The following is a 25,713-nucleotide window of genomic DNA, read 5'->3' as shown; positions in this document are numbered from 1 at the left end:
ATGAAGAATTGGGGGAATGCAATAGGGAAAAAGAGGACAAATCCTTAGAGAAATCCTTGAAAGACAAAGAGTTGAATGGAGTATGTGAGGAAGGAGGCAAGGATGAGTGAGGCTCGAAAGATGTTATAGAGCGGAAAAAGGAGGGAAGACTTGGAGTTGGAGGTGAGGGGGAGAACAGGAAGCAGAGGAGAGTCAAATTCATGAATATAGAGGAAAGTTATGTGTGTGCATACGTGTGTGTGTGTCATCCATTAGAGCGCTATAATTATGGAAAGTGAGCGGAGCGGCGATCAATACTGTAATTCATCAATCAGACTCCGCCCACAAAAAAAGAAAGGCAAGCCGGTATTTCAATCCGACCAGATGTAACCACTGACCACACACACAGACACACACACACACACACACACACACACACACACACACACGCGCGCACAGTCGCAGGATTTTGTTGTTCACATTCGTCCATCAATCACCCAGTGTCACAGCGATGCATTGTGGGACGTGGAGTCTTTGCCTCCAATGGGTCGTCCTTTCTGGATCGTCCACGATGAGAAACAATAGGGGTTTTTGGTGTCTGAGTTGAGCTGAAGCGCCGCTAACAGGCCGCGGAGGTTCTTCGCAGAGATGAATGAAGACCGATCAATGTTTTCTTTTTAAAGTTGATCATCTTACGTGGCTTGGTTTGGAGAACATAATCACCAGCGAAGCTCAGAGGTCAGATGCATTAACATGCATATACGAGCTTCTGGCTGGTTTCCAGTTCCACCAGCAGAGTTCACACACTGATGAAACGTTCGAGAAGGTTCGACGCATCCTGGATTTTGGGGAGCGCGTGAGTCTGTGTGTGTGGCGGATGTCTGGTGATGGCGTCGGCCTCTTTTGTTCTGGCAGAAGGTGGCGAATGGCAGCCGCTCAAAGAAAACAGACAGAAGCTTCAAAATGGTTGCCAACGCTTTAAGATGGCTGCCAGGCTGAAGGCAGAGAGAAAGGGGGCAAACACACACACAGATAAACACACTGGCATAAACACACACGCGGGCCGCGCACGTTGTGTGTTTGTTTGAATGTTGGCAGCGGCTCCTTGGCAGCGTGGCCGGTTTGGGCGTCCAACAATGGAGTCGGCTAACGGGATTCTCTCTCTTAAACACAGTCTGAAGGGCGAGAGACACTAGCTACCGGTGCGGAGAGAGAGTTTTGGCGGCGTCTTGACAGCGGCGTTTCTGTCACACAAAGCTCCGTCTGCTTTTATTTTATAATTAATAGCACATAAATAAAACACTCATATCTGGTGTGAGTTACACAAACGTGTGTGTTGGATTTCTGAGGTTTTTCTGGTCGTGTGTGTGTGTGTCGTGGAGAGAGCCAGCTTTGACAAAATGGCGGCTGGCAACCATAAAATGGAGACCTGGCGCGCCGAGTTTCTCCCTGAGAATCCGTCAGAAATATATTTTTCACGCTCAGTTTTCTGTCGTAAATCCCCACACAAGCCAGCTTTTATTTTGGCGAGTCATGTCATGAGCTTTCCCAACGTGTCAGTGTGTGTGAGCGTCGGAGCCTTGGCTGGCCGACTGCAGTCTGCAGCCGTGCCAGAGTTCAAGATGCCAAGTCCGGGTCTTGATCCTCCGGCGCTGGAAAACACTAAATCAACGCACACTTGCTGTGGAACTGCTGAGCAAGCAATATGAAAACCAACTGAAATTTTGTTATTGTTGGTGAATGCTGACTCTGGTTTGTTTTGTAACATCAACAAAATGATAAATAACTTCATATATTACCTTTTTAAAATATTTATTTTCATTGAAATCTTTCAAACTTCTGGTGATATTTGCTGCCATCCATTAAAATCCATTATTATTTTGTTGCTTGATTGTATGTCATTATACTAATATTTTTTTTACGTATCTCTCGTCTATCAAACCTTTTCTACTGTAGTTTTTTGAATGTTATTAATTCTTCTTTTGTCTTTTAAAATTATTCTTTCATCTTTTATTTACTAATTTAGCAAAAAAAAATTGACTCAGGGCTGGACTGAGAGACTGACTGAGAAAAACAATTTTATTGTACTGATTATTTCTTTTGTATTTATATATATATTAATTCGTGTGGAATCGACTTTTGAATACTTTCCATATGTTCTTAATATTATTAATTCAAATATAATTATGTTTTCACTTGAGATGTATTTGAATAAGTTGACTTTATTCATTTATTTATTTTGTATTATTACATTATTTGAGAACTTGGTCTTTTTTGTCTTCTCGCTAATATTTGAGGTGATTTTATTGATCTCATGCTGAGTAATGTTGAATTCTGATAATTGAGAATGTGTGTTGCTTGGAGTGTGCAGCTGCGGTGTGCGAATAAAGTTAATTTATTCCGTGTGATGACGGGAGGCAGCTGATTTGTGGCCTTTATAAAAATGAATTTGTTCGTCTCCTCATTTCATTAAACGCTAAACCAGAATGGGTCGCTGGTCCGATCGATACTGACGGAGGCGTGTTTGTGTTGCTGCTCGGCGCCGTGCAGCTGGGCGGGAAACTGTTCAGGTTCTGATCAAACATCTTGTTCCTGTAAAAATCTTCTTGGTGAAGAAGAGATGTGTGTGGAAGTGCAGCTTCACTGTGTGTGTTTCTGACCGTGTGTGTGTGTGTGTGTGTGTGTACTCTTGGCATGTCTCTGGGCCCAACGGTCAAGCTTTCGCAGCCAAACAGACAGAAAAAAAGAAAGTTGGCTGCTGAAACAGTCGAGTGTTTCTATTATTTCTGGCATGTTTTTTTGTTTTGCTTTCGCGCCTGTCGCCCTGCCAAGACACCACGACACAATCGAGAGAGAGCGAGGCACCGAGCAGAGCCAAATTTAAATATACAATCAAAGCGCTGCGTTAAAAAAAAAAATGCTGCGAGGTTCGTGGGAAATCATTTGTTAACATGATTGTGTGAGACATTTGTTGTTCGGACTGTGGAGCGTTCGTATGAAAGTTTCATTTACATTTGCACCATAAAAGTCAAGAGTGTTTGATTCTAGCAACTCCTTTATTTCGCTCTGCAGACTTCTGACGTCTTGCTCATGAAAGAGTGCTAAATGTGCATTTTTATTGCAGCGCTTTTTGTTATTTTTAATGTTGATCTTGAATGCAACACACTATCTAGCCACACTTATTTTACTTGTGCTTAGACTCCAGTCTTTTTGTGTTTTTTTTTTCGTCTAATTTTTGAGTTCATGCTTCTTTGTGATGCTTGTTGGCAAGCTCTGCTTCCGTGTAGGGGGGGCAGCATCAACGATTCTGGTAGCCAGTTAGCTTAGCTGCGCGCGTGTTCTGCTAATGTAGCCAGAACATTAGACGCTCTGGGTCTTCTTCAGTTCTATAACAGACTTGTGTGCAAACCTTTTTTATTCCTGAATTAGATTTCTGTTTATGTTTGTGAGATGAACTCTATTTTTTTATTAGTGACACTCACAGGTTGCAGCAGAGCCTCTTTTGCCGGCCGCCACGTAATCCTCTGTCCCTCCCTCGATTCCGAGAAACAGCTTCAGAGAGAAAACAGGCCCGTTGAGCGAAAACTCCAGGCCAGATTTTGACTTTCCCACAGTGCAAGGCAGTGAGACCTCTGCCCAGCTTCCTCTTTCTTCTTCTGTCTCCTCCTCCCAGCAAATAAGACAGAAGGAAGAGAAGACGTCTTCATGCTTGTGTGTGATATTTAGGAATGAACGGGGAAAATCAAATCTGCTCTGAAGGAGAGAGATTCTCTTTATAGCCTGGAATGTGGGAAACAAACTAATAATCATGTAGAATTATTGCTGCACCGTATAGTTTGTCGCCTTCAAAAGAATTTTTTTCTGTAAATAAGGAGGTTGTTAAGAGATGTCCATGAAAATCCTGCTAATCTTCTTTACGTGGGAAGCAGTGGCTCTGCAACGAACTCTTCTTCCTGTCAACACTACAATAAGAAGAGTCACATGTCCATCAACCTGAACACATCATAACAAGGTAGTCTGTGACTAGTCGACTGTTAAAATGGTCGTAAGTTTTTGCCTTATCCGTGTCGTCATGAGAGGTACTGTTCAGTCTGTTGCTTTATGAGTGGCGCACCAACAACCAGCAGTAATCTCATAGCCAATGGGACTACAGCACTGGTCACCCATCCTGGTCCACTAGCATTCTCCTCTGTGTTGGTCAGCGGGATCCGACTAAAGACACCTTATATAGCAGAGGTACCTCCTGACCAGCAAACAGCAGATCTCTTCGGGTCGATCAGCTCATTGTTCTGCAGACTTGAAGTTATATATTTTTATAACTTATAACAATAACTTGTGTTGTCCGTTTCCCATCTCAACGGCCTTTCTTGCTCGTCTAAATGAAATCTGTTGAAAATGCACTTGACAGTGGAGTTTCAGTTTCACTGTCTACTCGCTGGTTCTGTCCGGATCAGCTGCACCACGGGGTCTTTCTTAGCAGAGGAACCCACCATTTGACACAGACCACCATCCTCCATCTTGGCTTCAGTTGTCATTATCTCAGCCAAATACTTGTTTAAACGATGTCAGCATACATCCTGACCAAACCTTCGGGGGGCAGCGTGGTCTTTGTGGCGCACCGCGTGAAACACACAAAGAAGAGGAGTTTGAAATCTGATCGAGACGAGGAAGGTGCCAAAGTTCCAGCAGCACTTCTCACACACACCTGGTGTTTCATCCTGCCGTGCACAGAGGGCTTTTATTGAGCTGGCTTTTTTTTTGGTTGGGGGGGTACTCTCCCACTCCAGCCCCTCCCATCCTCTCTCTCCCCCCACGTGGATGCAGACGGTCCGGTCTGCTCCCACGCCTCATTAGCATATTTAATTAACCTGGACGGGGGGGTTGACGGCTGAATGAGTGAGAGAGGGGGTCAGGGGGTTCTAGGGTAGGGGGGCAGTGTGTGAAAGTGCCCTCCGCTACACACCCCTCGGTACTCCCCACCTCTGGTGCCCCCCCTTGCCTCCCGTTGCCATGGTTTCATCCTGATGCTCTTTGTTTTAAGCCGCTGAAGCAAATAGAGACGGCGAGCAGCATGCAAACAAGCTGGTGTGTGTGTTTGTCAGCGAGGGTGTGTGTGTGTGAGGGGGGTGTTCAGCAACTGTTTCAGAAGATGATGTAAAACTGTCAACATTTTTCTGACTTTAATTCCACTTTCTTCAACTCTGTGTGACTTTCAAATTCAGCCCAATCGAAACTTGACTCTGTTGTTGGCATCATCTTGTTCACTTTCTCTGAATAATCTGGAAACATAATCCTCAACCTTTTGTTTAAATCACTCAGCATTTTGTTAACTTTGTGGGTTAGAAGATGAAGTTCTGTGTCATGATGACATCATCATCAGTGGAAAAGTATCAGGCGTAATTAAAAAGTACAGTAATTTCATTGTTTGTCCTGGTTAAACCGGCCCAGGTTTGCCGCCGTTCGTCTCAGTCCAGCCCTGAGTCATGGCCCCCGGCAGCCTTCTGCAGGGGCATGATGGGTAATATTTCTTTCTCCCCCTACTATTTTATCTGCAGCGCGGCCGATCGATGCTCCCGAAGCCTCCAAATCATTTGCAGGAGCCGCATCAGAGCATGCTGGGTAAAAAAAAGAACAAAAAACCCCGGGCTGCGTTCATGATCCAGCACTATACGGTTTTCCCACAATCCTCTCCTGCGTGTTCAGGAAGTGGTGCTGCCTTCAGTCATGTTGTGACTCATTCAAGAGTGGCTGTCAGTGAATGCACCGTTGTCACTTGTCCGTGCAATCTAATCTAATCCTCCGTTTTGTTCTCTGGTTTCCCTCCAGAAGCCGGCCAATCAGAAAGCCCCAACCAGGCCAGCGACTCCGACATCAAGGAGCAGCCGGAGAACGGTGAGACCCCTGGAATTCTCTTCTGCCCCTCATGACATTTGACCTGCCTGTGACCCAGACAGAGCTGTCATGACACACACATTCCACTGTATAGATTGTTTGTGTGAGGGAAGTGCGTGTGACAGATTCTAGTGTGTGTGTGGTGATGGATGTCGTGGAGTATTGCCTGAGTGTGTGAGAGGGAGGATATCCTTTCCTCGGTGTGTGAGTTTACATGAGTTCTGGGGATGTTGTGCAGACACACAAATCATTACACCACATTTTTGAATGCAGGTTCAGAAATGTGTGTGTCTGTGAGGGCGTGCCACAGAGTGAGTTTTGTGGTTTGTGTTTTGCAGTTGTTTAACTATGTGCAATCTGGAGATGAATTTTTGTGTTTAGGTCAGGGAGAAGTGGCGTGTTTTGATGTGACCTATGCTGTGTGTATGAGTGTGTATTTTAGCATCAGTTTCTGTGTGGTGTTTTACACTGTGCACAGAAGATGTCTAACATGGTATGATCTATTGTGCTGCGGTCCAACTTAGATTGTAGGTCAGTAGTTTGATCTTCAAAGGATTTGCGTTTTAGTGCGTTTGTGTTTTTGATATGGTTGAAGGTTGTGCGTTTGTGTGCTACACAAGTGTGTGAAACATTGCTAGCTGCTTCAAGGTCAGTTGAAGGGAAGATAATGGTCACAGCAAAGCCCATTGGTGCCTAGGCATCTTTTTTCAAGACTTGCCAGTGAGGTTCAAGTGTGAAACTCAGGTTGAAATGTGTGTATTTTGCATTCTCAACTCATCTTCTCAGGTGTGTGTGTGTGTGTCGGACACCGTGAGGACCTTTCAATCATTACAGCAGATTTTTGAGTGAAACTTGAATGGGAAAAACAAAAGTCTGCCCATATGTGTGTTTGTGTGTCTACTGGCACGTAGCCGTATTCCAGGTCAAGGTCAGACGCTCAGCTGTTAACCATTATCAGTGCACAGAAGAGATACTTCCTATTCTTGACTCTTACAAATACTGTTTTTCCTGTCGTTCACATGTCGTTGTTAGCATGACTGCTAACTGTTCAATACTGTTTATTAAGAGTTGTGTTGTGATAGTGTTAGGTAGATTTGTGAAACTCAATCACACAGCAAAGCAAATGAAGTTGGATCACTAGCTTTCATCAGTTTTGTAGTGCATTATAGGACACACAGCTTTGAAGCATGCAAATGTCATGTTTTCCCTCCACAACTGACGTGAGTCACTGACCTCTCCCCTCATCCTCTCAGGTCACCTGGGCTTCCAGGACAGTTTTGTGACACCAGGAGTTTTCACAGTGGCCGAGCTGGTCCGGGTCTCGCAGAGTAAGTCCTCCTTTTAAGTCTCAGCCTCCTGCTGATGTATTTGTATTATTTTCACCGCAGCACACACACGTTTGAGCTGTTCACAGATGTGAATGTGAGTCACGTGTTGGCACGTTGACTCGCGTGTGTTGTGTCCCACTTCACCTGTGGATTCTCCACGCAATGTTAATCATACACGAGAGAAGGGTCATCCTTTTTCATTTGTGGTTCATCTTTATTTGGTTATTGTCATCCTGAGAAAGTGAAATGGATTTCACTGTTATGAATGGTGGATTGAACGAGATACAAACATGGAAGTGAGCAATCCATCAACAGACTAAACACCAGAGTTTCATAAATTTATATTGAAAAAACGATCCCAATGATGAGTGCCATACGTCCATGAAGAATCCATTAGAGTAACAGGTGGCAGAGAGGACACAAAGATAAAACATGGATGCAGGGTCCAGCGTAAAAACCACTGTGACAGGTTCAGTGGAAACCAGGGGCAGTGTGTAAGAGTTGGTCGTAATTGTGATAATCTATTGCACTTCGCCGGAACACAGGTGATCTGAGTCAGGAAATCACATCCAGCTGTGGATGGCAGCAGCACCCTTTGCCAACCTGGGAAGAGCAGAGCGTAGACAGTAGACCGACAAAGTAAAACCATACTAAATGAGAGTCTTGGCATTAAGAGTCAGCTCACTAAATTAATGTTCAAGTGTTATATTTTAATGGCATTTTTATTTGTCACTCAATAGTTGTATTTTACGTCATTTGTTTGTCATTCCCTGTAGCTGCTAATGTTTAGACTGGATTATATTTTTAATCTTTCTTTTCAGATTTCCTATTTACTAAACAACTTATTTGTGCGAGTATTTGCAGCATTTTAAAAACTCAGCGACCACAAATGTGATGCCGTACGTGGCGATCTTGAGTGAGGCTCTGAGGTGGAGACAGAGAGGCAGAGCAATGACATCATCATTTTCTGAACAGCTGTGGTTCGACTATGAAACTGACTCGATCAAGTCAGAAGACTTTTTCTCACGTGACTGTGGAGTGACTACTTGGTTTTGAAATCTCCCCTGCTGAAACCAAGCGTTATCTGGTGACATCATCTGCCCTTCCCTCCCTCGTCTCCACTCTCGGAGTAAGTGATGAGCATTACAGGATGACGAGGGTGAAGGAGAGAGGGAAGGGTGAGATAGACGTGCGATAGACATGGAGAGGGAGGGGCGACCTTTAAAAGTGCCGACACGCAGAAGAGAGAGAGTGACAGTGGGATCTATATGAGTCTGTCGATCGCCCACCGCTAACAATAGACGACGTAAAGTGCCTGTCAGCACACACACACACACACACACAGAAGCCTGATCAAAGTGCCATCGATCACACACACTTATCCCGGTGTGATCAAACGCAGCATGCATACAATCGCACACACGCTCCGTGAGGAGAAACACACACTCATTATGAACTACAATCTTAAAAGATTCTCTCGCTCTGATGCCACTGTAGGTCAAAGGTCATGATCCACAGGTAGTGCAGCATCCAAAAAGAAGATAACTGTATAAGAAGCTTGTTTCAGTCACTGATCTCTCGCTGTCTGGTCAGAGCCAGCTCTTCCATCTCTTCCCCTCACTCATGAACAAGATCCAAACTTATTTAGACTCCACCAGAACCAGGGGAGGACAGTGCGCCTGGTCCAGTTTACTGTGGGGCAGCTGTCGTTCTTGACTGGGAGTTGTCACTCAATTTTGTCGCCGTGAGTTACATCTGTCGTGATGAAGTTGTTCACATTAGAGTTCTGTTAAGGAAGTCCACCACTCAGTATTAGTGCTCCAATCCAGATTGAATCTTGTAGGAGTGACTTCTAATCCCACTGTTGAATCTTAATACTACGCTCCATTTGCACAAACTCTGTGTGGAGCGAATACAAATGTATTCACAGATGCACACAACCATTCTCCATCGCACTCAAGTGTATGTGTGCGCGCGCGTGTGTGTGTATTGTGGTGGTCAGCAGATTTGCAGCGATGCGGCTGTGGAAGAATCACTTATAGATTAGAGTGCCAGTGTTTGTGTGTGTGGAGGTGTGTGTGTGTGTGTGTGAGAGAGTCCGTGTATGTCTTCAAGTTGAAAGTTAAGAGCTAATGCACCTGAATTGTGTGTGCGTGCGTGCGTGTGTTTGTGTGTGCATGTGCAGGCACGTATGTATTTAAGTATGAAGAGAGCAACTATGCTTTTAGAAGTGCTGACTCGACCAGATTTGTTTCAATTAAAGATAAATCAAGACGGTGAGGAATGCGTCTGCAAACACACTCGGACACTCACAATAAAATAACCTGATTGTTTATTCAGCAAGTCCGGACTCTGGCCAGTCCCGCGACTGTGTTTCGCAGAATGGTGATGTCACTTCCTCCTCACTTGTAGCAAGTGTGACTTGACATGCCTTTGAACTTGCTCCGATTTCCAGGGAGACAGACAGACAGGTAAGAGGCTTCTTCAAGTGTTTCCATGACTGTAGGACTTCAGCGTGTCAGTGGTGCATTCAAGTGTCTCCGTGAGTGTGGGACAGTGAAGTGTCAGTGGTGCCTTCAGGTGTCTCAGTGCATGTAAGACAGTGGAGTGTCACTGATTGCTTCAAGTGCCTTCAGGAGAGTAGGATAGTTCAGTGTCAATGGTTGGCACTCAAAAGTCCTACTATCCCTCAAAACATGAAGCAGCCACACACACCACTTGAGCCCATTTAACCACTGACACTCTGTTTTCCGACTGTCATCACCGACAGTTAAAGTAACCAGTGATCATTTTTACTTACAGACTGCACAGTCAGTGAAGGAACCACAGTTATCAATCACACGTCCCACTTTTTTTTAACTGGATGCCACCGCAAACACTCTGCTCTCCGACTGTCATCATAGACCACACTTTCCTGCTGCCACAATAGACACTTAAAGCGACCACAGATCCCCGGCTTTCTCATCAGCTGTGACACTCAAACGTCCCACGGTGACCAGACACTTGATTTGATCTCCAGGCCCTGTTCTCACAGATGCTGAGGATCGCTGCCCCGGTAGAGACTCACATGTGCGTCAAATCTTACTCTAGATTAAAACTCAGCCGACCCTTGAACTCACCATGCGGCCAGGCCTGTTGAAACAGATTTAATGTCACCGTTGCTTCAGTTGAACTCACCGACGCCTGTTTAAGCATTGACTGTCTCACCTGTTGTTGCATCACTTAAAACAACAGAAATGTGAAGTCAAAACAGTGACGCGGGTCAGAGTAAAGACTGTAGCTCTCCGAAGATGGTTCGGGGTGGTTGGGGGGAAGACGGGCTATTGAACAGATCTCACACATACACACACACGGTGGGTGACCTTGGCGTTGTGCAGCCATTACACAATTCACTGGCAGGCCAATCGAATCTCTCTCTGTCGATCAATATCCTATTAAAGCGGCACACAAAGAGAGAGAGCACGGGCAAGGGAGAGGGGGAGAGAGAGGGCTTCAGTTAGTGTAGCAGCTTGTTGTAAATGTAATTGGTCACTTCAGTATATTTCAGCAGACTGGATTCTGACTTCTCCTCCTCAATCATCCTCCCTTCCTCTCTCTTGTCTGCTAATAAACTTCCCCCCTCCCCGCCTGTCATTCACCCCGCCTCGCCTTGACTTCCTCAAGTTTCTCCGCGCACTCCTTTAGCAGTCATATTGACCAAAGTTATTGCAGCGTTGCTATCTCGCTGTGTCATCGCATTCAAGCTCGTTGTGATGTGATCCTCTCGAATATTCACAAATATGCACCGCTCTTTGTTTAGAGGTCCGCAGCTGCCACATTAAATATTATGAGTTTTATAAGCAGGTCATGATGGTCGGCGACCAACTGAGCTAATGTTGCCTAATGTTAACTTTTGTTGTACAGAATGTGTGAATTAACTAACTCAGCGCTTTAGACAGGTTTCCACCAGATGCTTTTTCATTGCGTTGCATTTTTTTTGGCATTTTGTCTCCTTTACTTCTTGTCCTATTCATTCAGACATATGTGTTGGCCTTGTGTCATTTTCTGTTTGTGTCATGTTTAGTTTTCATTGCGTTTGTTTGAGTTGTGGTTTCTATTCTGTCTGTTTTGTTTGCATCACATCTGATTTGTGTAGCCTTTTGTTCACACGGTGTTAGACTTATGTTGCGTTACCAATTGAATTATCATTGCATTCGTGTTCTGCTTATGTTTCCGCTATGTTGTGTTCTGTTTGTGTTGTGTTTAGTTTGTGTTGTGTTTCATTCACGTCACGTCTCATTTGCATTGCTTAGTGTTGCGTTAGCATTGCCTTGTACTTGCAATCTCCACTGTATTCAGTCTTGTTTGCGCTTCATTGATATTTTGTTCTGTTTACCTTTTGGTCGCATTATGTTCTGTGAAGTTTGCATTTCGTTTCTTTGAGCTTTTTTACGTATATGTTGCTTTCTTTTCTGTTTCTGCGCTTAGTTTACATTAGGTTATTTTTGTTTGTGTTGCATTTGCAATTGCATTCAGGTTGTGTTATTTCGTGTTCTCTTTTGTTTCGGTCAGTCCCTTTGCATTGCAGTCTTCTTAGTTTGTGTTGTTTTTAGTTTGTGCTGCTTTTAGTTTCTGTTAGTTTGCGCGTAGATGCAGTTGAATTTTGTTTGCATTGCGGCTAATTGACGAATGATTTTGCCTTGTAACACATGCTGTTGCCCTGTTGGGTGAAAGCACAGACTGAAGCACTCTCACACACGATCATGTTTGTATTTCTAGTCTAGTGGTTACATTGTGAGATTTCTCACACACACGCACACATGCAAAATACATCACTCTTAAGAGAAAGCAGGAACCTTCTTGATCCTCCTCTGGAGTCTGTCATCCTCACATCCATGAACCTCACAGCTGGCAGTCTTCCTCTTCTTCCAGCTCCATCCTTCTGGATCCATGAGTCTGTGGTTGGATTCGGACGCGTCTGTCACTGATGAAATCTCATAAGTCAGCTATATGTTCTAATTCTTGCTCAAACACTTTGATGTTTGGAGACACTTGTAGCAAGCTGCTACACCCAGACACACTCACACAGGAAGGCTATGATGTGTGACTGCGGGGCTTGGGGCACACCTTGGCACCGGCACAAGTTTCATGTGCACGCTGTTTTTCTTGAGCGTGTCAAGAGAGCTGATATTAGACTTAGGATTTAGGGATTATGTTTATATGAAGGCGCCGCTCTGCCAACACACACATATACATCAACTCAGATACACTAACAGACTCACAAACAGATAAGAAGGCAGCTGACCCACTTGGCACCTGCTAGTACCTTCATCTGGAGGCATTCCCACAAGACACATGCACACACACACACACACACACACGCACACACACAGTCACAGGGCAATGCAAGGATGAAAAGATGAATAAAGCTGGAGGCCTGTATAGTTCTTATCCATCCCTCCCTCCTTCTGCCCTCTGCTGCCACTGGCAACACACACACACGCACACACACCTGGTTGTGTGCCAACACCATATGGGCACCGCGGCACAAATAGCACAAAGATGCGCGGCAGTTTTAATTATTAACACCAGAGTGATAATAATAGTAAAACTGTTACAGCTGGACAACAACACACTTGAAAACACAACCATATCAGCACAATAAAAGACCGCTATTTGATTATCTCTGTTGTCCATCGAGTTATTCATTCTGTTTTGTTAGGATTTTTTTTGAAAGAGTGTTTTTAAACAAGGACTAGTGAGAGGTGTTGCTGTTTGGAATCTGTTCCATCAAATGTTAATATTTTAATTCCTTAACACAACAGTTGAGATTAAATGGCATTTGTTTTTAAAACCCAGTTTACTACCATATTAACTGGATTTGGGTGAACAACTTTGGAATTCAGATTTTCTGACACCGCAAGCTGCTTGGTGGAGGTCTGTGCTCGGGAATCCAGTCTTTTTTTTTTTTAAGAGGGAGAAGAATCATTCAAAAGTATTTCATTCATTGATAGATTTGATAGAGGGTTGTTGCAAAAATATTGTTGAATGTCACACTTAAACGTTGAACATATTTGTCACAGAAGAAAAAAGACACATGCAACAAGTTATACTCGACACGTGTACGCGCTCACGCTAGCATATGTTAGTTATATGCAGAAAGAAATGAATGATAAATACAGGATGACAGTTTAGTTTTGTTCTAGGCTGGATCCAAACACACTCAGAGGCATGTGTGGCCCCTGGGCTGTGTGCTTTGATCTCGGTGGCCGCCAAAGGTCACTGTATTAGTCCATGATTTAGTCCCTGCAGGAAATAGCAATTATTATTAGCTATTAATGCAATGTGTGCCAGTCACTGCAACTTCTGCGCAGTGCTGCAATTTTGTCCATTCACCACTACTGTCCTGCAAATTCCACTACTCACTTTGGTCTCCTTTAGCCCACCCATTTACATGCGTCATCACATTCACTCCCACCTTGGCGAGAGCGATATATGCCATCACCCGAACACTATACAGACAGAAAACGTCTGACCACGACATCCATCTCTTTCTAAATCTGACATTCCGCTGAACAACATACACACACACACACACACACAAACGTTCGCCACCTTTACCTCCCAGACTCCGTCCATCCAAACGTTTGTCACTCTCAGCCCTTGTGAGGAGCTCCATAACAAAACAATGAGCCCTTGCTGTCACCCAGGAAACCACTCACTGAACATAATAATAGCAAAGATGAGACTGATGTTTGATGTTTATCATTATTTTCTTATGATTGCGTCTTCGTGTGAAACCAAAGTGCCAAGAGCCGAGGATGAGTGTGTTTGAGAGCCTAACTGTGTCCCGTCTTAAACTGTCACAGTTGACCAACAGCTGGACGGGAGGGCAAAACTCATCATCATTGACGAGCAAGTGTCAGCTGCTGATGTCTCTCTCTGTCTTTCACACACAAACACAGATATATGCAAAAGTCAGTTCAACCTCCTCATCCAGATGGTGGCACTGCAGCCAAGGTCAGGAGGTCGCAGGATCCTTCTTAGTACTTATTTGATGATACCTGATTTAAAGACACACTTGAGATGTTCAGAGTTACCTGAAGACAGTGGGGACCTTGTGCGGATGTGTCGGTGTGCAAGTGTGTGTGTGAGGCCAGAGCTATCACTGCAGGGCAGAGAGAGAGAGAGTGCAAGTGATAGATCGAGCGAGCGCAGGGTGCTGAGCTCAGCAGAAAACTACCCACCAGGTCCTGTCAGTGCTGCTGCTCCTCCTCCTCCTTCTTTCATCCCATCACACCATCATGCTCTCTGTCAATAAAGCGATGAAGTGGGGGGCTGGAGGCGCGGGGCTAGACGGATGTCCGGGTTTTGAAGCTGATTGCTGCCTTTGTTCCGCAGCATTTTCAAATTGGAGAGTTTGACAACAAAGGGCCATCTCTTCTCTCTTTCTCGCTCCCTCGCTCACTTCCTCGTTCGTCTCTCTAAGAGCTTCAGCAGACGAGATGCTACCTCCGGCGGGGAGGGTGAAGGGGGATGTGGTCGACATCAACACTGGACAGAGCCCAGAAAAGTTTGTGGAAGTTTGTACCCACCTTCTGGGCTGCTCTTGATGGGTACTGACCACTGCGGAGCATCACGGGAGCCTGGATCAGGGACCATTATTCTTTCATTATGGTGTATCTGTTTCATGGATGAAGCGAGGCAGAACTTCACTCTAACATCTTCACATTTGACCACGGCTCATGTTCAGCCCCAAGGGTCCAAAATCGTCTGATCAGTGACACACGAACCAACTGTCCATTGAACAAGAGTCATCAGAGAATGTGCCCGGTGACTCCTTTGACTTCTGATCTGGACTAATATTCCCCCCCATCTTCTCTCCTCAGCTCCCATTGCGGCCGGCACTGGTCCAAACTTCTCGCTGGCAGAACTGGACAGCTCTTCCTACTACAGCATGAGCCCAGGAGCCATGAGGAGACCCCTGCCCAGCACCTCCTCTTCCAGGTACACGTGTGCACACACACATATTTTTGGGGAAACAACTCAATGATGACATATAAGGGAGTCGCCCCCTGCTGGCTGTCACTCAGACTGCAGTCGGGTTGTGTGTTTCCTGAGCAGCAACTGTTTCATGTTGCTCCTCCTCAAAGATTAAATAGTCTGCCTCTCTCTCACACACACGCTCGCCAGGCTTGCCCTGACCTCCTCTGTTCAATCGATGTGGTCGCTAGAGTCATCTGTCTGTCCGCTGAGATACCTGCCCTGGAACACACACACACACACACGCACACACACCAAACTCTGAACCACTGCCTGAGATTAACTGATAGTGTGTGTTTCTGTTTGTGTCCTTTATACTCACTACCTCACTTTGACTCTGAACACTTCTCATGAGACCTCCCACTCTCTCTCTCGCACACATTCACACACATAAACACGCTCACACACAGACACAGCGCTGCAAGGCACTGATGCAGGTCCATATGGAAATATTTAAAGTCTTTACTAAAGTCAAAGAGTCTCCATTCATACATACCATATACACTTCACACGTCAACGCACACACTCTCCAGCACCGTCAAAAACACATCTGGAGATTGGGAAATCTGGACGAAAGTGTACGAGGTCGCCAGTATTTCTCACAACCGTGGTCTGATTATTTACCTCCCAAACACGGAGCTGACGACAGGAAACTGTCGACATGGACTTTTTGAATAGATGTCCTGTGTTGTGTTCCACATGTCAAGCGCAGCTTTGACGCATGTGTCTCCCTCAGCTCGGCCAAGAGGATAAAGTGCATGGAGGAGGATGTGGACAGTCCCGGCGAGGAGTCCTACTACCCGGGTCAGGGTCGGTCTCCGGGCAGCGGGAGCCAGGCCAGCAGCTGGCATGACGTGGAGCCAGGTACGCGTCTCCGCGGCGACTACATTCCATCCCGCTGGCTTCCCCTGATAACACGCCGCCGCCTAACACACACAACCCCCTCTTCATGTACGCACACACACACATGCATCTCACCTTTAACCTGCCGCTCCACAGCGGGACGGAGCGATGCCTTCATGTGATGGTGTGCCGTGACGCTGACAGCAGAGAGAGTGGAAACACTGCCGCGTGCCGTGTGTCTGTTGTGTGTGGGGACGCTGACTCGAAATATTTTGAGACCAAGAGACATCAGAACCAACTTTCTTCAATGATCCATAAATCAGTGTCCAGAAATACAGAGAAAAATGCAGCAACAATCATAAGTTGACAACAGAAAAGGTCAGATGAGCAAGTGATTAGAAATGGGATGCACCCAAGAAAACTTAAGAAGGGAAAGTTAAAAAGGGTTGAAATAATTTTGCGTTCCACCATCTGTTGTCCCATAAAACGGCAGTGCCAGGAATCTCGTTGATCAGCTGGTGATCATGGGAGAGAGAGCGAGACACATGTGTTAGAACAGGAAGTAAAGGTCGTCGCGACACACAAAACTAAATGTGTCTGAAAATCTTGAAGGATTTCTTTGTACTCTTTGATGTGCTTTTGTGATCCAGAAGACACATTAAAGGACGTGTTGAAATACACCCTCAAACCCTTAAATGTCGGATCTCTTGGGTTAGAGTTGTGTACAGATTTCAGATGCACTTGTGGTAAGATGACGCTAAAACATTTTAACAGTAGTTCTGTTCCAGATCAAATGAGTTACCGCTAATCGATGCGCAACTTGTGTTGGGTATTTTACGTCAGTAATCGCTGTCACATCACTCAGTTCACTGACTACAAATGTGCCACTATAATCTCACCCGCTTCATGATTTATTTATTTAACATCTAATACACTCAAAAATATAGAACTAGTCTGGGTCTCTGTTCTGTACAGAGATTCAAATGTATAAATCTCGGAACTATTATTGATATTGTTAGTCACTTGGAAGCTAAGTTACGCTTCTGCTGCGGTCGTCTGAACGTGACGTCATAGGTGAAAGTGATGACTCGACAAAACCGCAACATGAATTAAACAACTGTCGAAATACAGGCTCTTTCAGTGTCAGCTGAAGACGGAGAGAAGAGGATATGTTTGAAGAGCACAAAAAGTCACTCACAGAAATGTGACCAACCAAGATCATGTGGTCAAAGTTTAAGAAAGAAAAGTGTTGAAAACAGAGTAGAAAACAAAAACAATCCGGTGTGTGTGTGTGTGTACATGAGTGTGTACCTTTGAGATGAAGACTTAACGACAAGGTGTTGCCTCCATCTCTCTCTCCTCCTCCAGTGTATTCATGCTGCTTCTCTTCTTTCTTTCTTCTCTTTTTTTTTGGTTCCTCTTTGTTTTTCCTTCTTTCCTGCGTCTTGCGTTGGAAAGCTGGATATAAGCTGCGCGGCTCGCTAGCTAGCTCGTTCATCTCCCGACAAGGTAAAGACTGTGCTCACGCTTTTTTGATTTTTTGTGTCTGTGAACCCGTCTCACCTCCTCCTCTTCCTCCTACTACACCTCCTCTCCATCACTGCCTCCTGTGAGGTCGTGACCTCGATGTTCTCGGTTCAGTGTTGTGATGTGTTTGGTTTGGATTCCGTGATCTGGTCGTCTTCTCTTCCTGAATGATTCCTTTCTTTGCATCTGTCTGTCGGCAACCAAAAAGAGAGAGAATTTTTCTTCTGCCCTGATTGTTGGTCGTCTGTTGCGTCCACCATCTTTCCCCTTGACAAACACACACCTCCAACCCCTCATGTTCACCCACCTGCCTGCATGCGGATGACATCATCATCAATGCTGTTCATACAAAACCTGTGATCTATGAGTGGGCGAGGAGTTGAACTCACCTGTGTGATGATGAGCTAATCTTTTCGGGGGTCTCCTGTCTGACTGCACACACACACACAGTGTCTGTGCTCGAGACGCTGCACAGGAGGTGTGAGAAAGTTATTGGTTCAAATCCAGCTGAATTGAGTAGGTTGCCGAAGAACCTCAAGAAGTGAAGTCATGGATGGATCATCTGAAACATAACAGAAGGAATGAATGATAGATGCATATATATAAAAACAAGTGAGTCCACGGGCTTGAGAATAAAGGAGTGAACAGCAGATAAAGAGATGAGAAGATGAATATAATGTCTGATGGATGGACTGAAGGAGAAAACGACCGCTGAACAAGTGAACTTGAAATATCAAATCAACACTGTCTCACTGTCAGATGACAAATCCTCAGCAGTTCATCCCTCGCTCCCGTACTCCTCCTGTTCTCTCCTGCACGTCACCATGAGGCCCCGCCCCTTCTGTGAAAGCCCCAGTCCTCCAGGTCCCACCTGCTGCTCCAATGCATGGTGCACGTCGTTCTGGAGAATTGAATCCACCACTTCAAAACCGATATGGCAGCAGCTGAAAAGATGACATGATGCCGTTGAAGATTTTTTTTTTTTACATTCACAAAAACCTCAATTTTTTAAATGATGAAATAACAAAGAAATCTTCACGAACAGATGAGCTCTTGCACATCTCTCTTACCTCCTCCTCTGTGAGGTGTTGCAAAAAGGTGCAGTCAAAACCTCTGACCCGCCCTCACCTTCATCATCATCATCATCATCATCATCGTTCTTGGCAGGGATGCCGTTGCCCGCCGGCACTCACAAGAAGTCAGAAAAGTCTGGTTTCTGCGGCGCTACTTCTTCTTCTTACTGCTCCTCCCCCCGAGTGATTCATGCTCACCACCAGCACCAGCGGCCCGTCACTGCTGGACCTCGAGGTGAGGCGGTCAGACCCCAACCGTCCCTTGCCCTCTCTTTCTCCCTATCAACTGCTGTGGGTTTGTCAGCAAGAGAAGCTGGTTGAGGACGGATGCGTGTTAGTGCACCGGTGATGATGCACGAAGATGTTTAGATAATGGTTGACAGTGGTGGTCAAGCCTCGTCTGTGCAGCTCAGATTATATTTCTAGATCCATGACTTCACTGACTGAACTCTGCGATGTGACTTCCTCAACTCACACTGTGTTGAGGTGATGTGGAAAATTTCAGAGTGTTTTCCAAGAGAGTGGGAGTTAATCCGGCTGGTGTTGCGGCAGATTAGAGGATTGAGAATGATTTAGGATCTGATGGAGGAGCTGTGGGGCTCCGGAGTCGACGCCTGTTGCTGCTCATACGTTTGAGCAGCAACAGGCGTCGACTTAATCCTCAGAACTCAGATTAATTCATCTCACCTGTTTTCTCCCGCCTTGTGGAAGAGTGGGAGGGAGGAGAGGCGAGCAGTAGAGGTGAGGCCTGGGGGAGATATGAAGGGATGGGCGAGCGAGAGGAGGAAGAGTGAGGGTGGAGAGCAAGACGGAGCTAATTTGCAAAGTGGCGCTGATCCTGATTCTTCTGTGTTTGACATGCACATGCTGTATACCCTAGGTGGTCATGATGTTTTGGCTACTGAACGTGATTCATGCCTTTTTTTCCCTTGAATTGCTGCATCTCAATTCCAAGATCCTCGAGCGGTGTCCTTCCGCTTCCGTCATCCTCGTTCCGAAGCAGCACATTTGTGTTTCACAAGAGTCAACAGTATTTTTATGCACAACATTCAGGTCCATGACTAAAGGACTGCTTTCCTTCTCTGTGTCCGAGGCCGAGTTTGGGTTTGTGGAGGATCCTTGTTGATCGTTGAGCACACACGCACCCATTTGCACATGCACACACGCAACTACACAGACAAATCTATGTCCTGACCACGTACACTAGAGTCCGGGGAAAACCATCCATTCAATGATTACTGTAAATACACTGGCCACAGGGCGCACACTCACACACACTCACACACTCACACACACAAGCAGAGTCAGTGTGTATTGTCAGAGTGATAAATCACAGTGGACTTTAAGTGAATTAGTGCAGCAGCTTTAACTCTCCATCCTTCTCTCTCTTCCTGGGCTCGTATCTCTCTGTCTCTCCTCTTCCTCACTTTGGATGTCTTTCTTTCTCTCTCTCTCCTCGCGGCCCTATAGATCACAGCCCTTAACAAGGCCTCGTCCACTAACAAGCAATCGGAGAATATTAGACCAATTAGAGGCTTAATTACATTCAGGAGTAGAGGAGGAGGCAGAAAGGATCAGGAGAACAAGAGGCAGGACGGCTGAGAGAGAAGCAGCGGCATGAGGACGCTTTTTGGAGGTTCTGCCGACGCTGATATGGCGGGAAAGTTGTGGAGAACTGGGGGAACGGATGGGACTGCGGAAGGGGAGGAGCAAGTGATGGAGAGAGGAGCAGTGGGAGTGAAGGAGAAGTAAGGGGGCGCAAAGAAGTAGAGTGGAGGAGATGAAATGAAGAAGAGGAGTACCTTCCTCCTTTGATTGATGTCTGTTTCATCCGTCTGTCCGTCATCCTGAATTTGCATGTGAAGCCCCGCCCCCCAGTGGAGACTCACCCGATTCTCATTCTCTTAATAATGCTCTCTCTCTGTCTCTCTCTCTCCTGTCTCCCCCCCCTCCTCGCAGCAAGCCCTCACGCCCCCCCCTCCAGCCTGCACTTCTCCTCCTCCCCCATCCTGCAGCAGCCCGGGTCCTACTTCTCTCACCCGGCCATCAGGTATCACCCGCAGGAGACGCTCAAGGAGTTCGTCCAGCTGGTCTGTCCTGACTCCGCCCAGCAGGCCGGACAGGTGGGCTTCCTCAACGTAAGCACACACCCAGACACACACGCTCTTGTCTTACACACAAACACACCTACGTCGGGTTTTCCTGCCTCTGCGAGATCAGGTTCGGTTTGCAGGCCTGGAGCTGAAATCACTGCAGTGTGTGTGTGTGTGTGTGTGTGTGTGGCCTGCTGTCTGCAGTGAGATAGTTGATATATCTGCGTCTAGACACTGAATCAATACTGCCTCCACCACCGCCCCGCCACACACACACTGACACTCACCAGCACACACACGTTGGGTGTGTTTTGCAGATGTCATAAAATCTAAAACTAAAAACTCACACACATAAAGAGATGATGTCACTCACACATATACAGTACACCAAGAGTAAATGGGCACACAATAAGGCACTTTATACTGTAATGCACACGCCTCTTACTGAAACATTACGACTACCTAAGTTGGAGACTCACCTGTCCCTCCCCCCTCCTCTCCTCTATCTCTTCTCCTCCAGCCCAATGGTAGCTCGCAAGGAAAGGTCCACAACCCTTTCCTGCCCACGCCGATGCTGCCCCCGCCGCCGCCTCCCCCGATGGCCCGTCCCGTCCCGCTGCCCGTCGATGCCAAGCCGCCCTCCACCTCCTCCACTGAGGGCGGGGGCAACTCTCCCACCTCACCGAGTGAGTACCCGACTGAGTCCCCTCCAGGCTGGAAATGAAATATAACTTATTTTCCTCAAAAATAGACGCGGTAAAGTTTTTTTTTATTTTTTTAAGTGGGATTATAATTTGACTTGAGGCTTCGATAAATCTCTTTTGGCAAAAACAAACGTGTTTATTTGCCAATGTAGCTAATCCTGCCCACACACGAACACAACAGGAACATTGTTGTTAATTCCTACCCTGCACTCTTGCACACTTTCCAAACTTCAGCGTCACAAGACCAAAAGTAAACAAGGAAAAGTCAGCTGCAGTTTTAGGCACCACAATGTTCAGCGATACTTGAAGTCCAGGATGGTCAAAGCTAAATGCTTCCGAGCTCTAGTGCTAGCTTCCCCGGGTCTGCATGGGTACGTTTCTAAGTTCTGGAATGCTCTTCTCCGAGTCTCTGACACAGCTCACCACCCTCCTTTCTTGTTTCAGTAATGTAACGTTGCAAGTTTTCTCTCCACCTTGGTCTCTAATTTTTGGTTACGAGGTGTTGTGAACCACGTTCATCTCAGCAGAAACATTACTGCCAGACAAGCTCTTGTTCACGCTGTAAATCAAGAAATGGCAAAGCTAAAGGAGCGCGAGCGCTGAAAGGAATAGGCCGTTTCATCCTGCTGGAAGTATCCACAGAAGCTACTCATTGAGCTTGCATATTAGCTGTAAAAGCTAGGACCACAATGAATGTCACGATTCACCAAGCACACCCCCATGTAGATTCATCTTTCCCAATGGAGCCTTAGAGGTAATTCTGAAATGATCACATATTGTCCTCCATGATGTCTCTACTGGCATCAACAATAGAGCTGTTCTTTGATTGGTCAAAAAACGTTATGGTCACATGCCATTGGCATCCACGTGTTTCTTCCTCAAATTCATCTCGCCCTTGTGTTCAATCACGTTCCAAACAACAACCGCAACATCCATCAATGCTGAAATTGTAGCATGGGTTTGTGTAGTTTAGGGCAGAGATGTCTGCATGAAAACAGTTAAGATTAAGCACCAACACGAGGTTGATGAAATAAAAATGTTACTCAAACCAGAATCTGACACGATTTTGAAGTATACGGTGAAGCGAGGGTTTCTTTTCATTTTTAAATAACTCTTCAAATTAACATTCTAAATATCTTGCTTGGTGATGACAGCACACTAAACTATAGTTCTTATAGTTCATGGTCTTCAATGCAGTGCCATAGACTGAACTGAAAAGTAGGACATGGACACCTGTAACTTTAATCTGAGTAACTTTTGTGGCCGTGCTTCTTTCTAGGTTTTTGAGTAAATTGACACTCAAAAGCAACCGCCGGTCGAGGAGATGAGGATGTGGTTTCATAGTGCAAGTGTAACGTAGAGCTCGAGAAGGAACTTGACTGACTCAGACTGTGAAGAGGAATATTCACTCTGATAAAGATTGCACAGGGAGACAGAAAGTGAGGCGCAGAAGCAGCCATTGCTTGAGGGATGAGAAGGATCAGATAAACATTTGTAGAAGTTTTGTAATTGACTATGGCCACTGCCTGGTGATGTCATAATATACACATTAGATGAGTGAATGTAATTCAATCCCAAATTTTGGGGCTCACTGAAGAGTTTTTTCTTTTACAGTACGCCTTTATCTCTAACCCATTTACAAGCCTACAGTACAGTGTCAGTGAAAAAGCTCAAGGGTTAAGTCGTGTTACGTACATGTTACCTCCATATCGGGTCTGCTGGCCCCATGGCATAGATTTCAAGCATGTGTCACACCTTTTCAATTTTGGTAAGAACATTGCATCCCCTCACTCTAGCCTGTCGTGTACTACAGTTTTAGTCATGAGTGAATTCAAGTGGACGGAGGTCGCTCCTGCATTGCAACTTTATGGAACACTGCAGTTGGTAGTCAGACGAGGATGAGCATTTTTTAATCGTCAAAAGCTCATTTCGTTTAAACTGTTACTGTGCTGATGCTAACTCGGGCCTTCCTCGCTCCTGCAGCTTACTCCACGCCCACCACGTCTCCTGCCCAACGGTTTGTCAGCGTGGGACCGCGAGACCCCGGCTTCAACATCCCTCAGCAGCCACAGGTAGCACACACTCACTCATCATCGCCACCCAGATTCTGTCTTGTTTCTCAACTCGTGTTTCATATTCGACACCATGTGACTGAGTGATTGGTGGGTCTGACCCGTCGAGACTGTGGCGGGTTTTATTGGTCGTTGTTAAAGAGTGATTTTTCCTCTGCAGGCCCAGAGGTTGGAAGAGTTTGGGACAATGAGGGTGCGCTGAATTAGTTGAGTGGCAGGAAGAGCCCTGCTGCATAAAAGTGTGTGACCCTAGTGCCGGACTCTCTCTCACACACACACACACACACACACAACAACACAACATAATTACACACACACTTAAAAAGACGGAACAAAAGTCACCCTGGGCGGTCGACGGTAGCAAGAACCCTGGGAGCATACAGTAAACATTCCCTGCCTCACATCGCCATGGCGACTCGACCGGACAGTCTGTGCATTCCGTTGTGTATGTGTGTGTCTGCTACGGCTCTATAGGTGTTTTGGGGGGAGCATGTGGGGTGCAGATGGCACTGGCTTTGTGTGAGTGCAGGCGGGCATGGTGCCCACCGGGGATGGCGTGGTGGTTGTCCTGGGCGACGACGGCGGTCGCTCATGGCAACCAAGATGGAGGGAGGGAGTTGGCATCGACTGGTGCCAACATGTGTGCGTGTCTCAGTATTGTGCCGCAAACACACGCAGAACAATATCTGATCGTCGAACCGTGACGTGATAAATCAAAATGGACTGAATATTCCTGATGTTGTGCGTGTGCGAGTGTGTGTGTCCGCACCGTCGGTCCCGATGTCCTCTTCACGCACCGTCTTCAAGGTGAAACTATCCTCCTCACACACTGAACATGCTCCACGCCCACCCCATGACTCATCCAGTCTGTAAGTGCGTGTCACAGATGTGCTGACTTGGCTCTTGTCTGGGCGAGAGACAATGAGATGCATAGGAAGAGGAAGAGAGCGAGAGTCTCGGCGCTGGAGGTGTTTTACGTGATCTGCACTCATTTGTGAACCAACGACAGTCATGTTCCGTTGCCCTTCAACCGAACTTCTGTGCGTCACTGAATCCGTCTCAGTTCTCAGTTTGTATTCAAAGAAAAGTCGCCCAGAAGTTTATCAAAGGAAGTAATATTTGAGATGTTTTGGTGGCGTGAAGTTGATGGAATTGTCTTCAGTTGGTGGCTTGTTGTGAGTCTACCGTAGAAATACACACCAAGGAACTGTAGAAACTTTCTCCTGCCTAAAAATAAGTCCCCAAACATGTTGTGGAGCTCCCTTGTTCTGGACGAGTTGCTCCCGTCTGAATCACAGCTGTCAGCATCTGTGTGGTCATAGTATATCTATATATATATATATATATACACACACACACACACACACGGAGCGTCTGGCCGCCGAGAGTTTCATCTTCGGTGAGTCTTCTCAGGACAGGAGGAGGAGCTGCACTGCAGGCGGCAAGCGAGCGGGCAAGAGACATCCAGGGAGACAGTCGGGAGGGAGAGCGAGCGAGAAAAGTCCCAGCGTCAGCAAGTTGTATTGATTAAAAACTAACCTTCCAGTCTTCTCCTCTATCACTACTACACACACACACACACACACACACACACACACACCCAGCAATAGAATTACAACGAGTCAGGAGCAAGTGAGGTCTGAGTGAAGACAATCCCTGCAACACACACTCACACACAGTTGAGTGAAACTTACATTTCCCAAATTGTGAGTATGTTCCGTCAGTGCTGGACAGAGGTAGGTGTCAGGAGCACAGACATATAAGGTGGGGGGTGGGTGTGGTTGCCTTGGTGATGGCGGTCACGTCCTGGGCCGTCTGGTCGTCCGTGGCAACCAGACATGATGCAACGCAGATGAACTTGAACTCGGGATGGTTACTCAACCTGTCCCTTTCTCATGCTCTCTCTCTCTCTGTCACACACACACACACACAGAAAAAGGTGACAAACATTTTCATGGCGTGAAGTTTCCCCAAAAACCCAAGCTCAGGAAAAAGTATCAAACGGCAGAGTCAGCAAGTTTCCTGAGTGGTGCGCTTGCCCCTTCAGGGGGGCGCTCTGAATATAACAGGGCAAAGAGAGTAGTGGACTGCTTGTCCTGATGGCTCTTTTGCACCTACTGACCCACGTGCGGTCGGCGCCATTCAAAAAATATCTGAGCACATCTTGCCAACAAAAGTGG

General features: G+C 46.2%; 1 protein-coding gene across 5 annotated transcripts in view; it reads left to right on the top strand.

Moving 5' to 3' along the window:
* nfia (nuclear factor I/A) overlaps positions 1-25,713 on the top strand; it is a 129,123-nt gene that overhangs the window by 98,141 nt on the left and 5,269 nt on the right. For 3 of the 5 annotated variants that reach the window (XM_053855902.1, XM_053855894.1, XM_053855928.1), the window contains 8 exons: positions 5,806-5,871; positions 7,125-7,199; positions 15,068-15,185; positions 15,958-16,085; positions 17,523-17,573; positions 20,624-20,802; positions 21,278-21,443; positions 23,445-23,533. In XM_053855902.1, the coding sequence (XP_053711877.1) occupies positions 5,806-5,871; positions 7,125-7,199; positions 15,068-15,185; positions 15,958-16,085; positions 17,523-17,573; positions 20,624-20,802; positions 21,278-21,443; positions 23,445-23,533 (872 nt within the window). The remainder of the gene's footprint in view (positions 1-5,805; positions 5,872-7,124; positions 7,200-15,067; positions 15,186-15,957; positions 16,086-17,522; positions 17,574-20,623; positions 20,803-21,277; positions 21,444-23,444; positions 23,534-25,713) is intronic. The other 2 variants (XM_053855910.1, XM_053855919.1) reach the window with 2 other exon arrangements.

Source organism: Synchiropus splendidus, chromosome 1 (genome assembly GCF_027744825.2).
Source record: "Synchiropus splendidus isolate RoL2022-P1 chromosome 1, RoL_Sspl_1.0, whole genome shotgun sequence".
NCBI lineage: Eukaryota > Metazoa > Chordata > Actinopteri > Syngnathiformes > Callionymidae > Synchiropus > Synchiropus splendidus.
The sequence above is the reverse complement of the archived record's forward strand: the minus strand, read 5'-3'. Positions and strand labels throughout refer to the sequence as shown.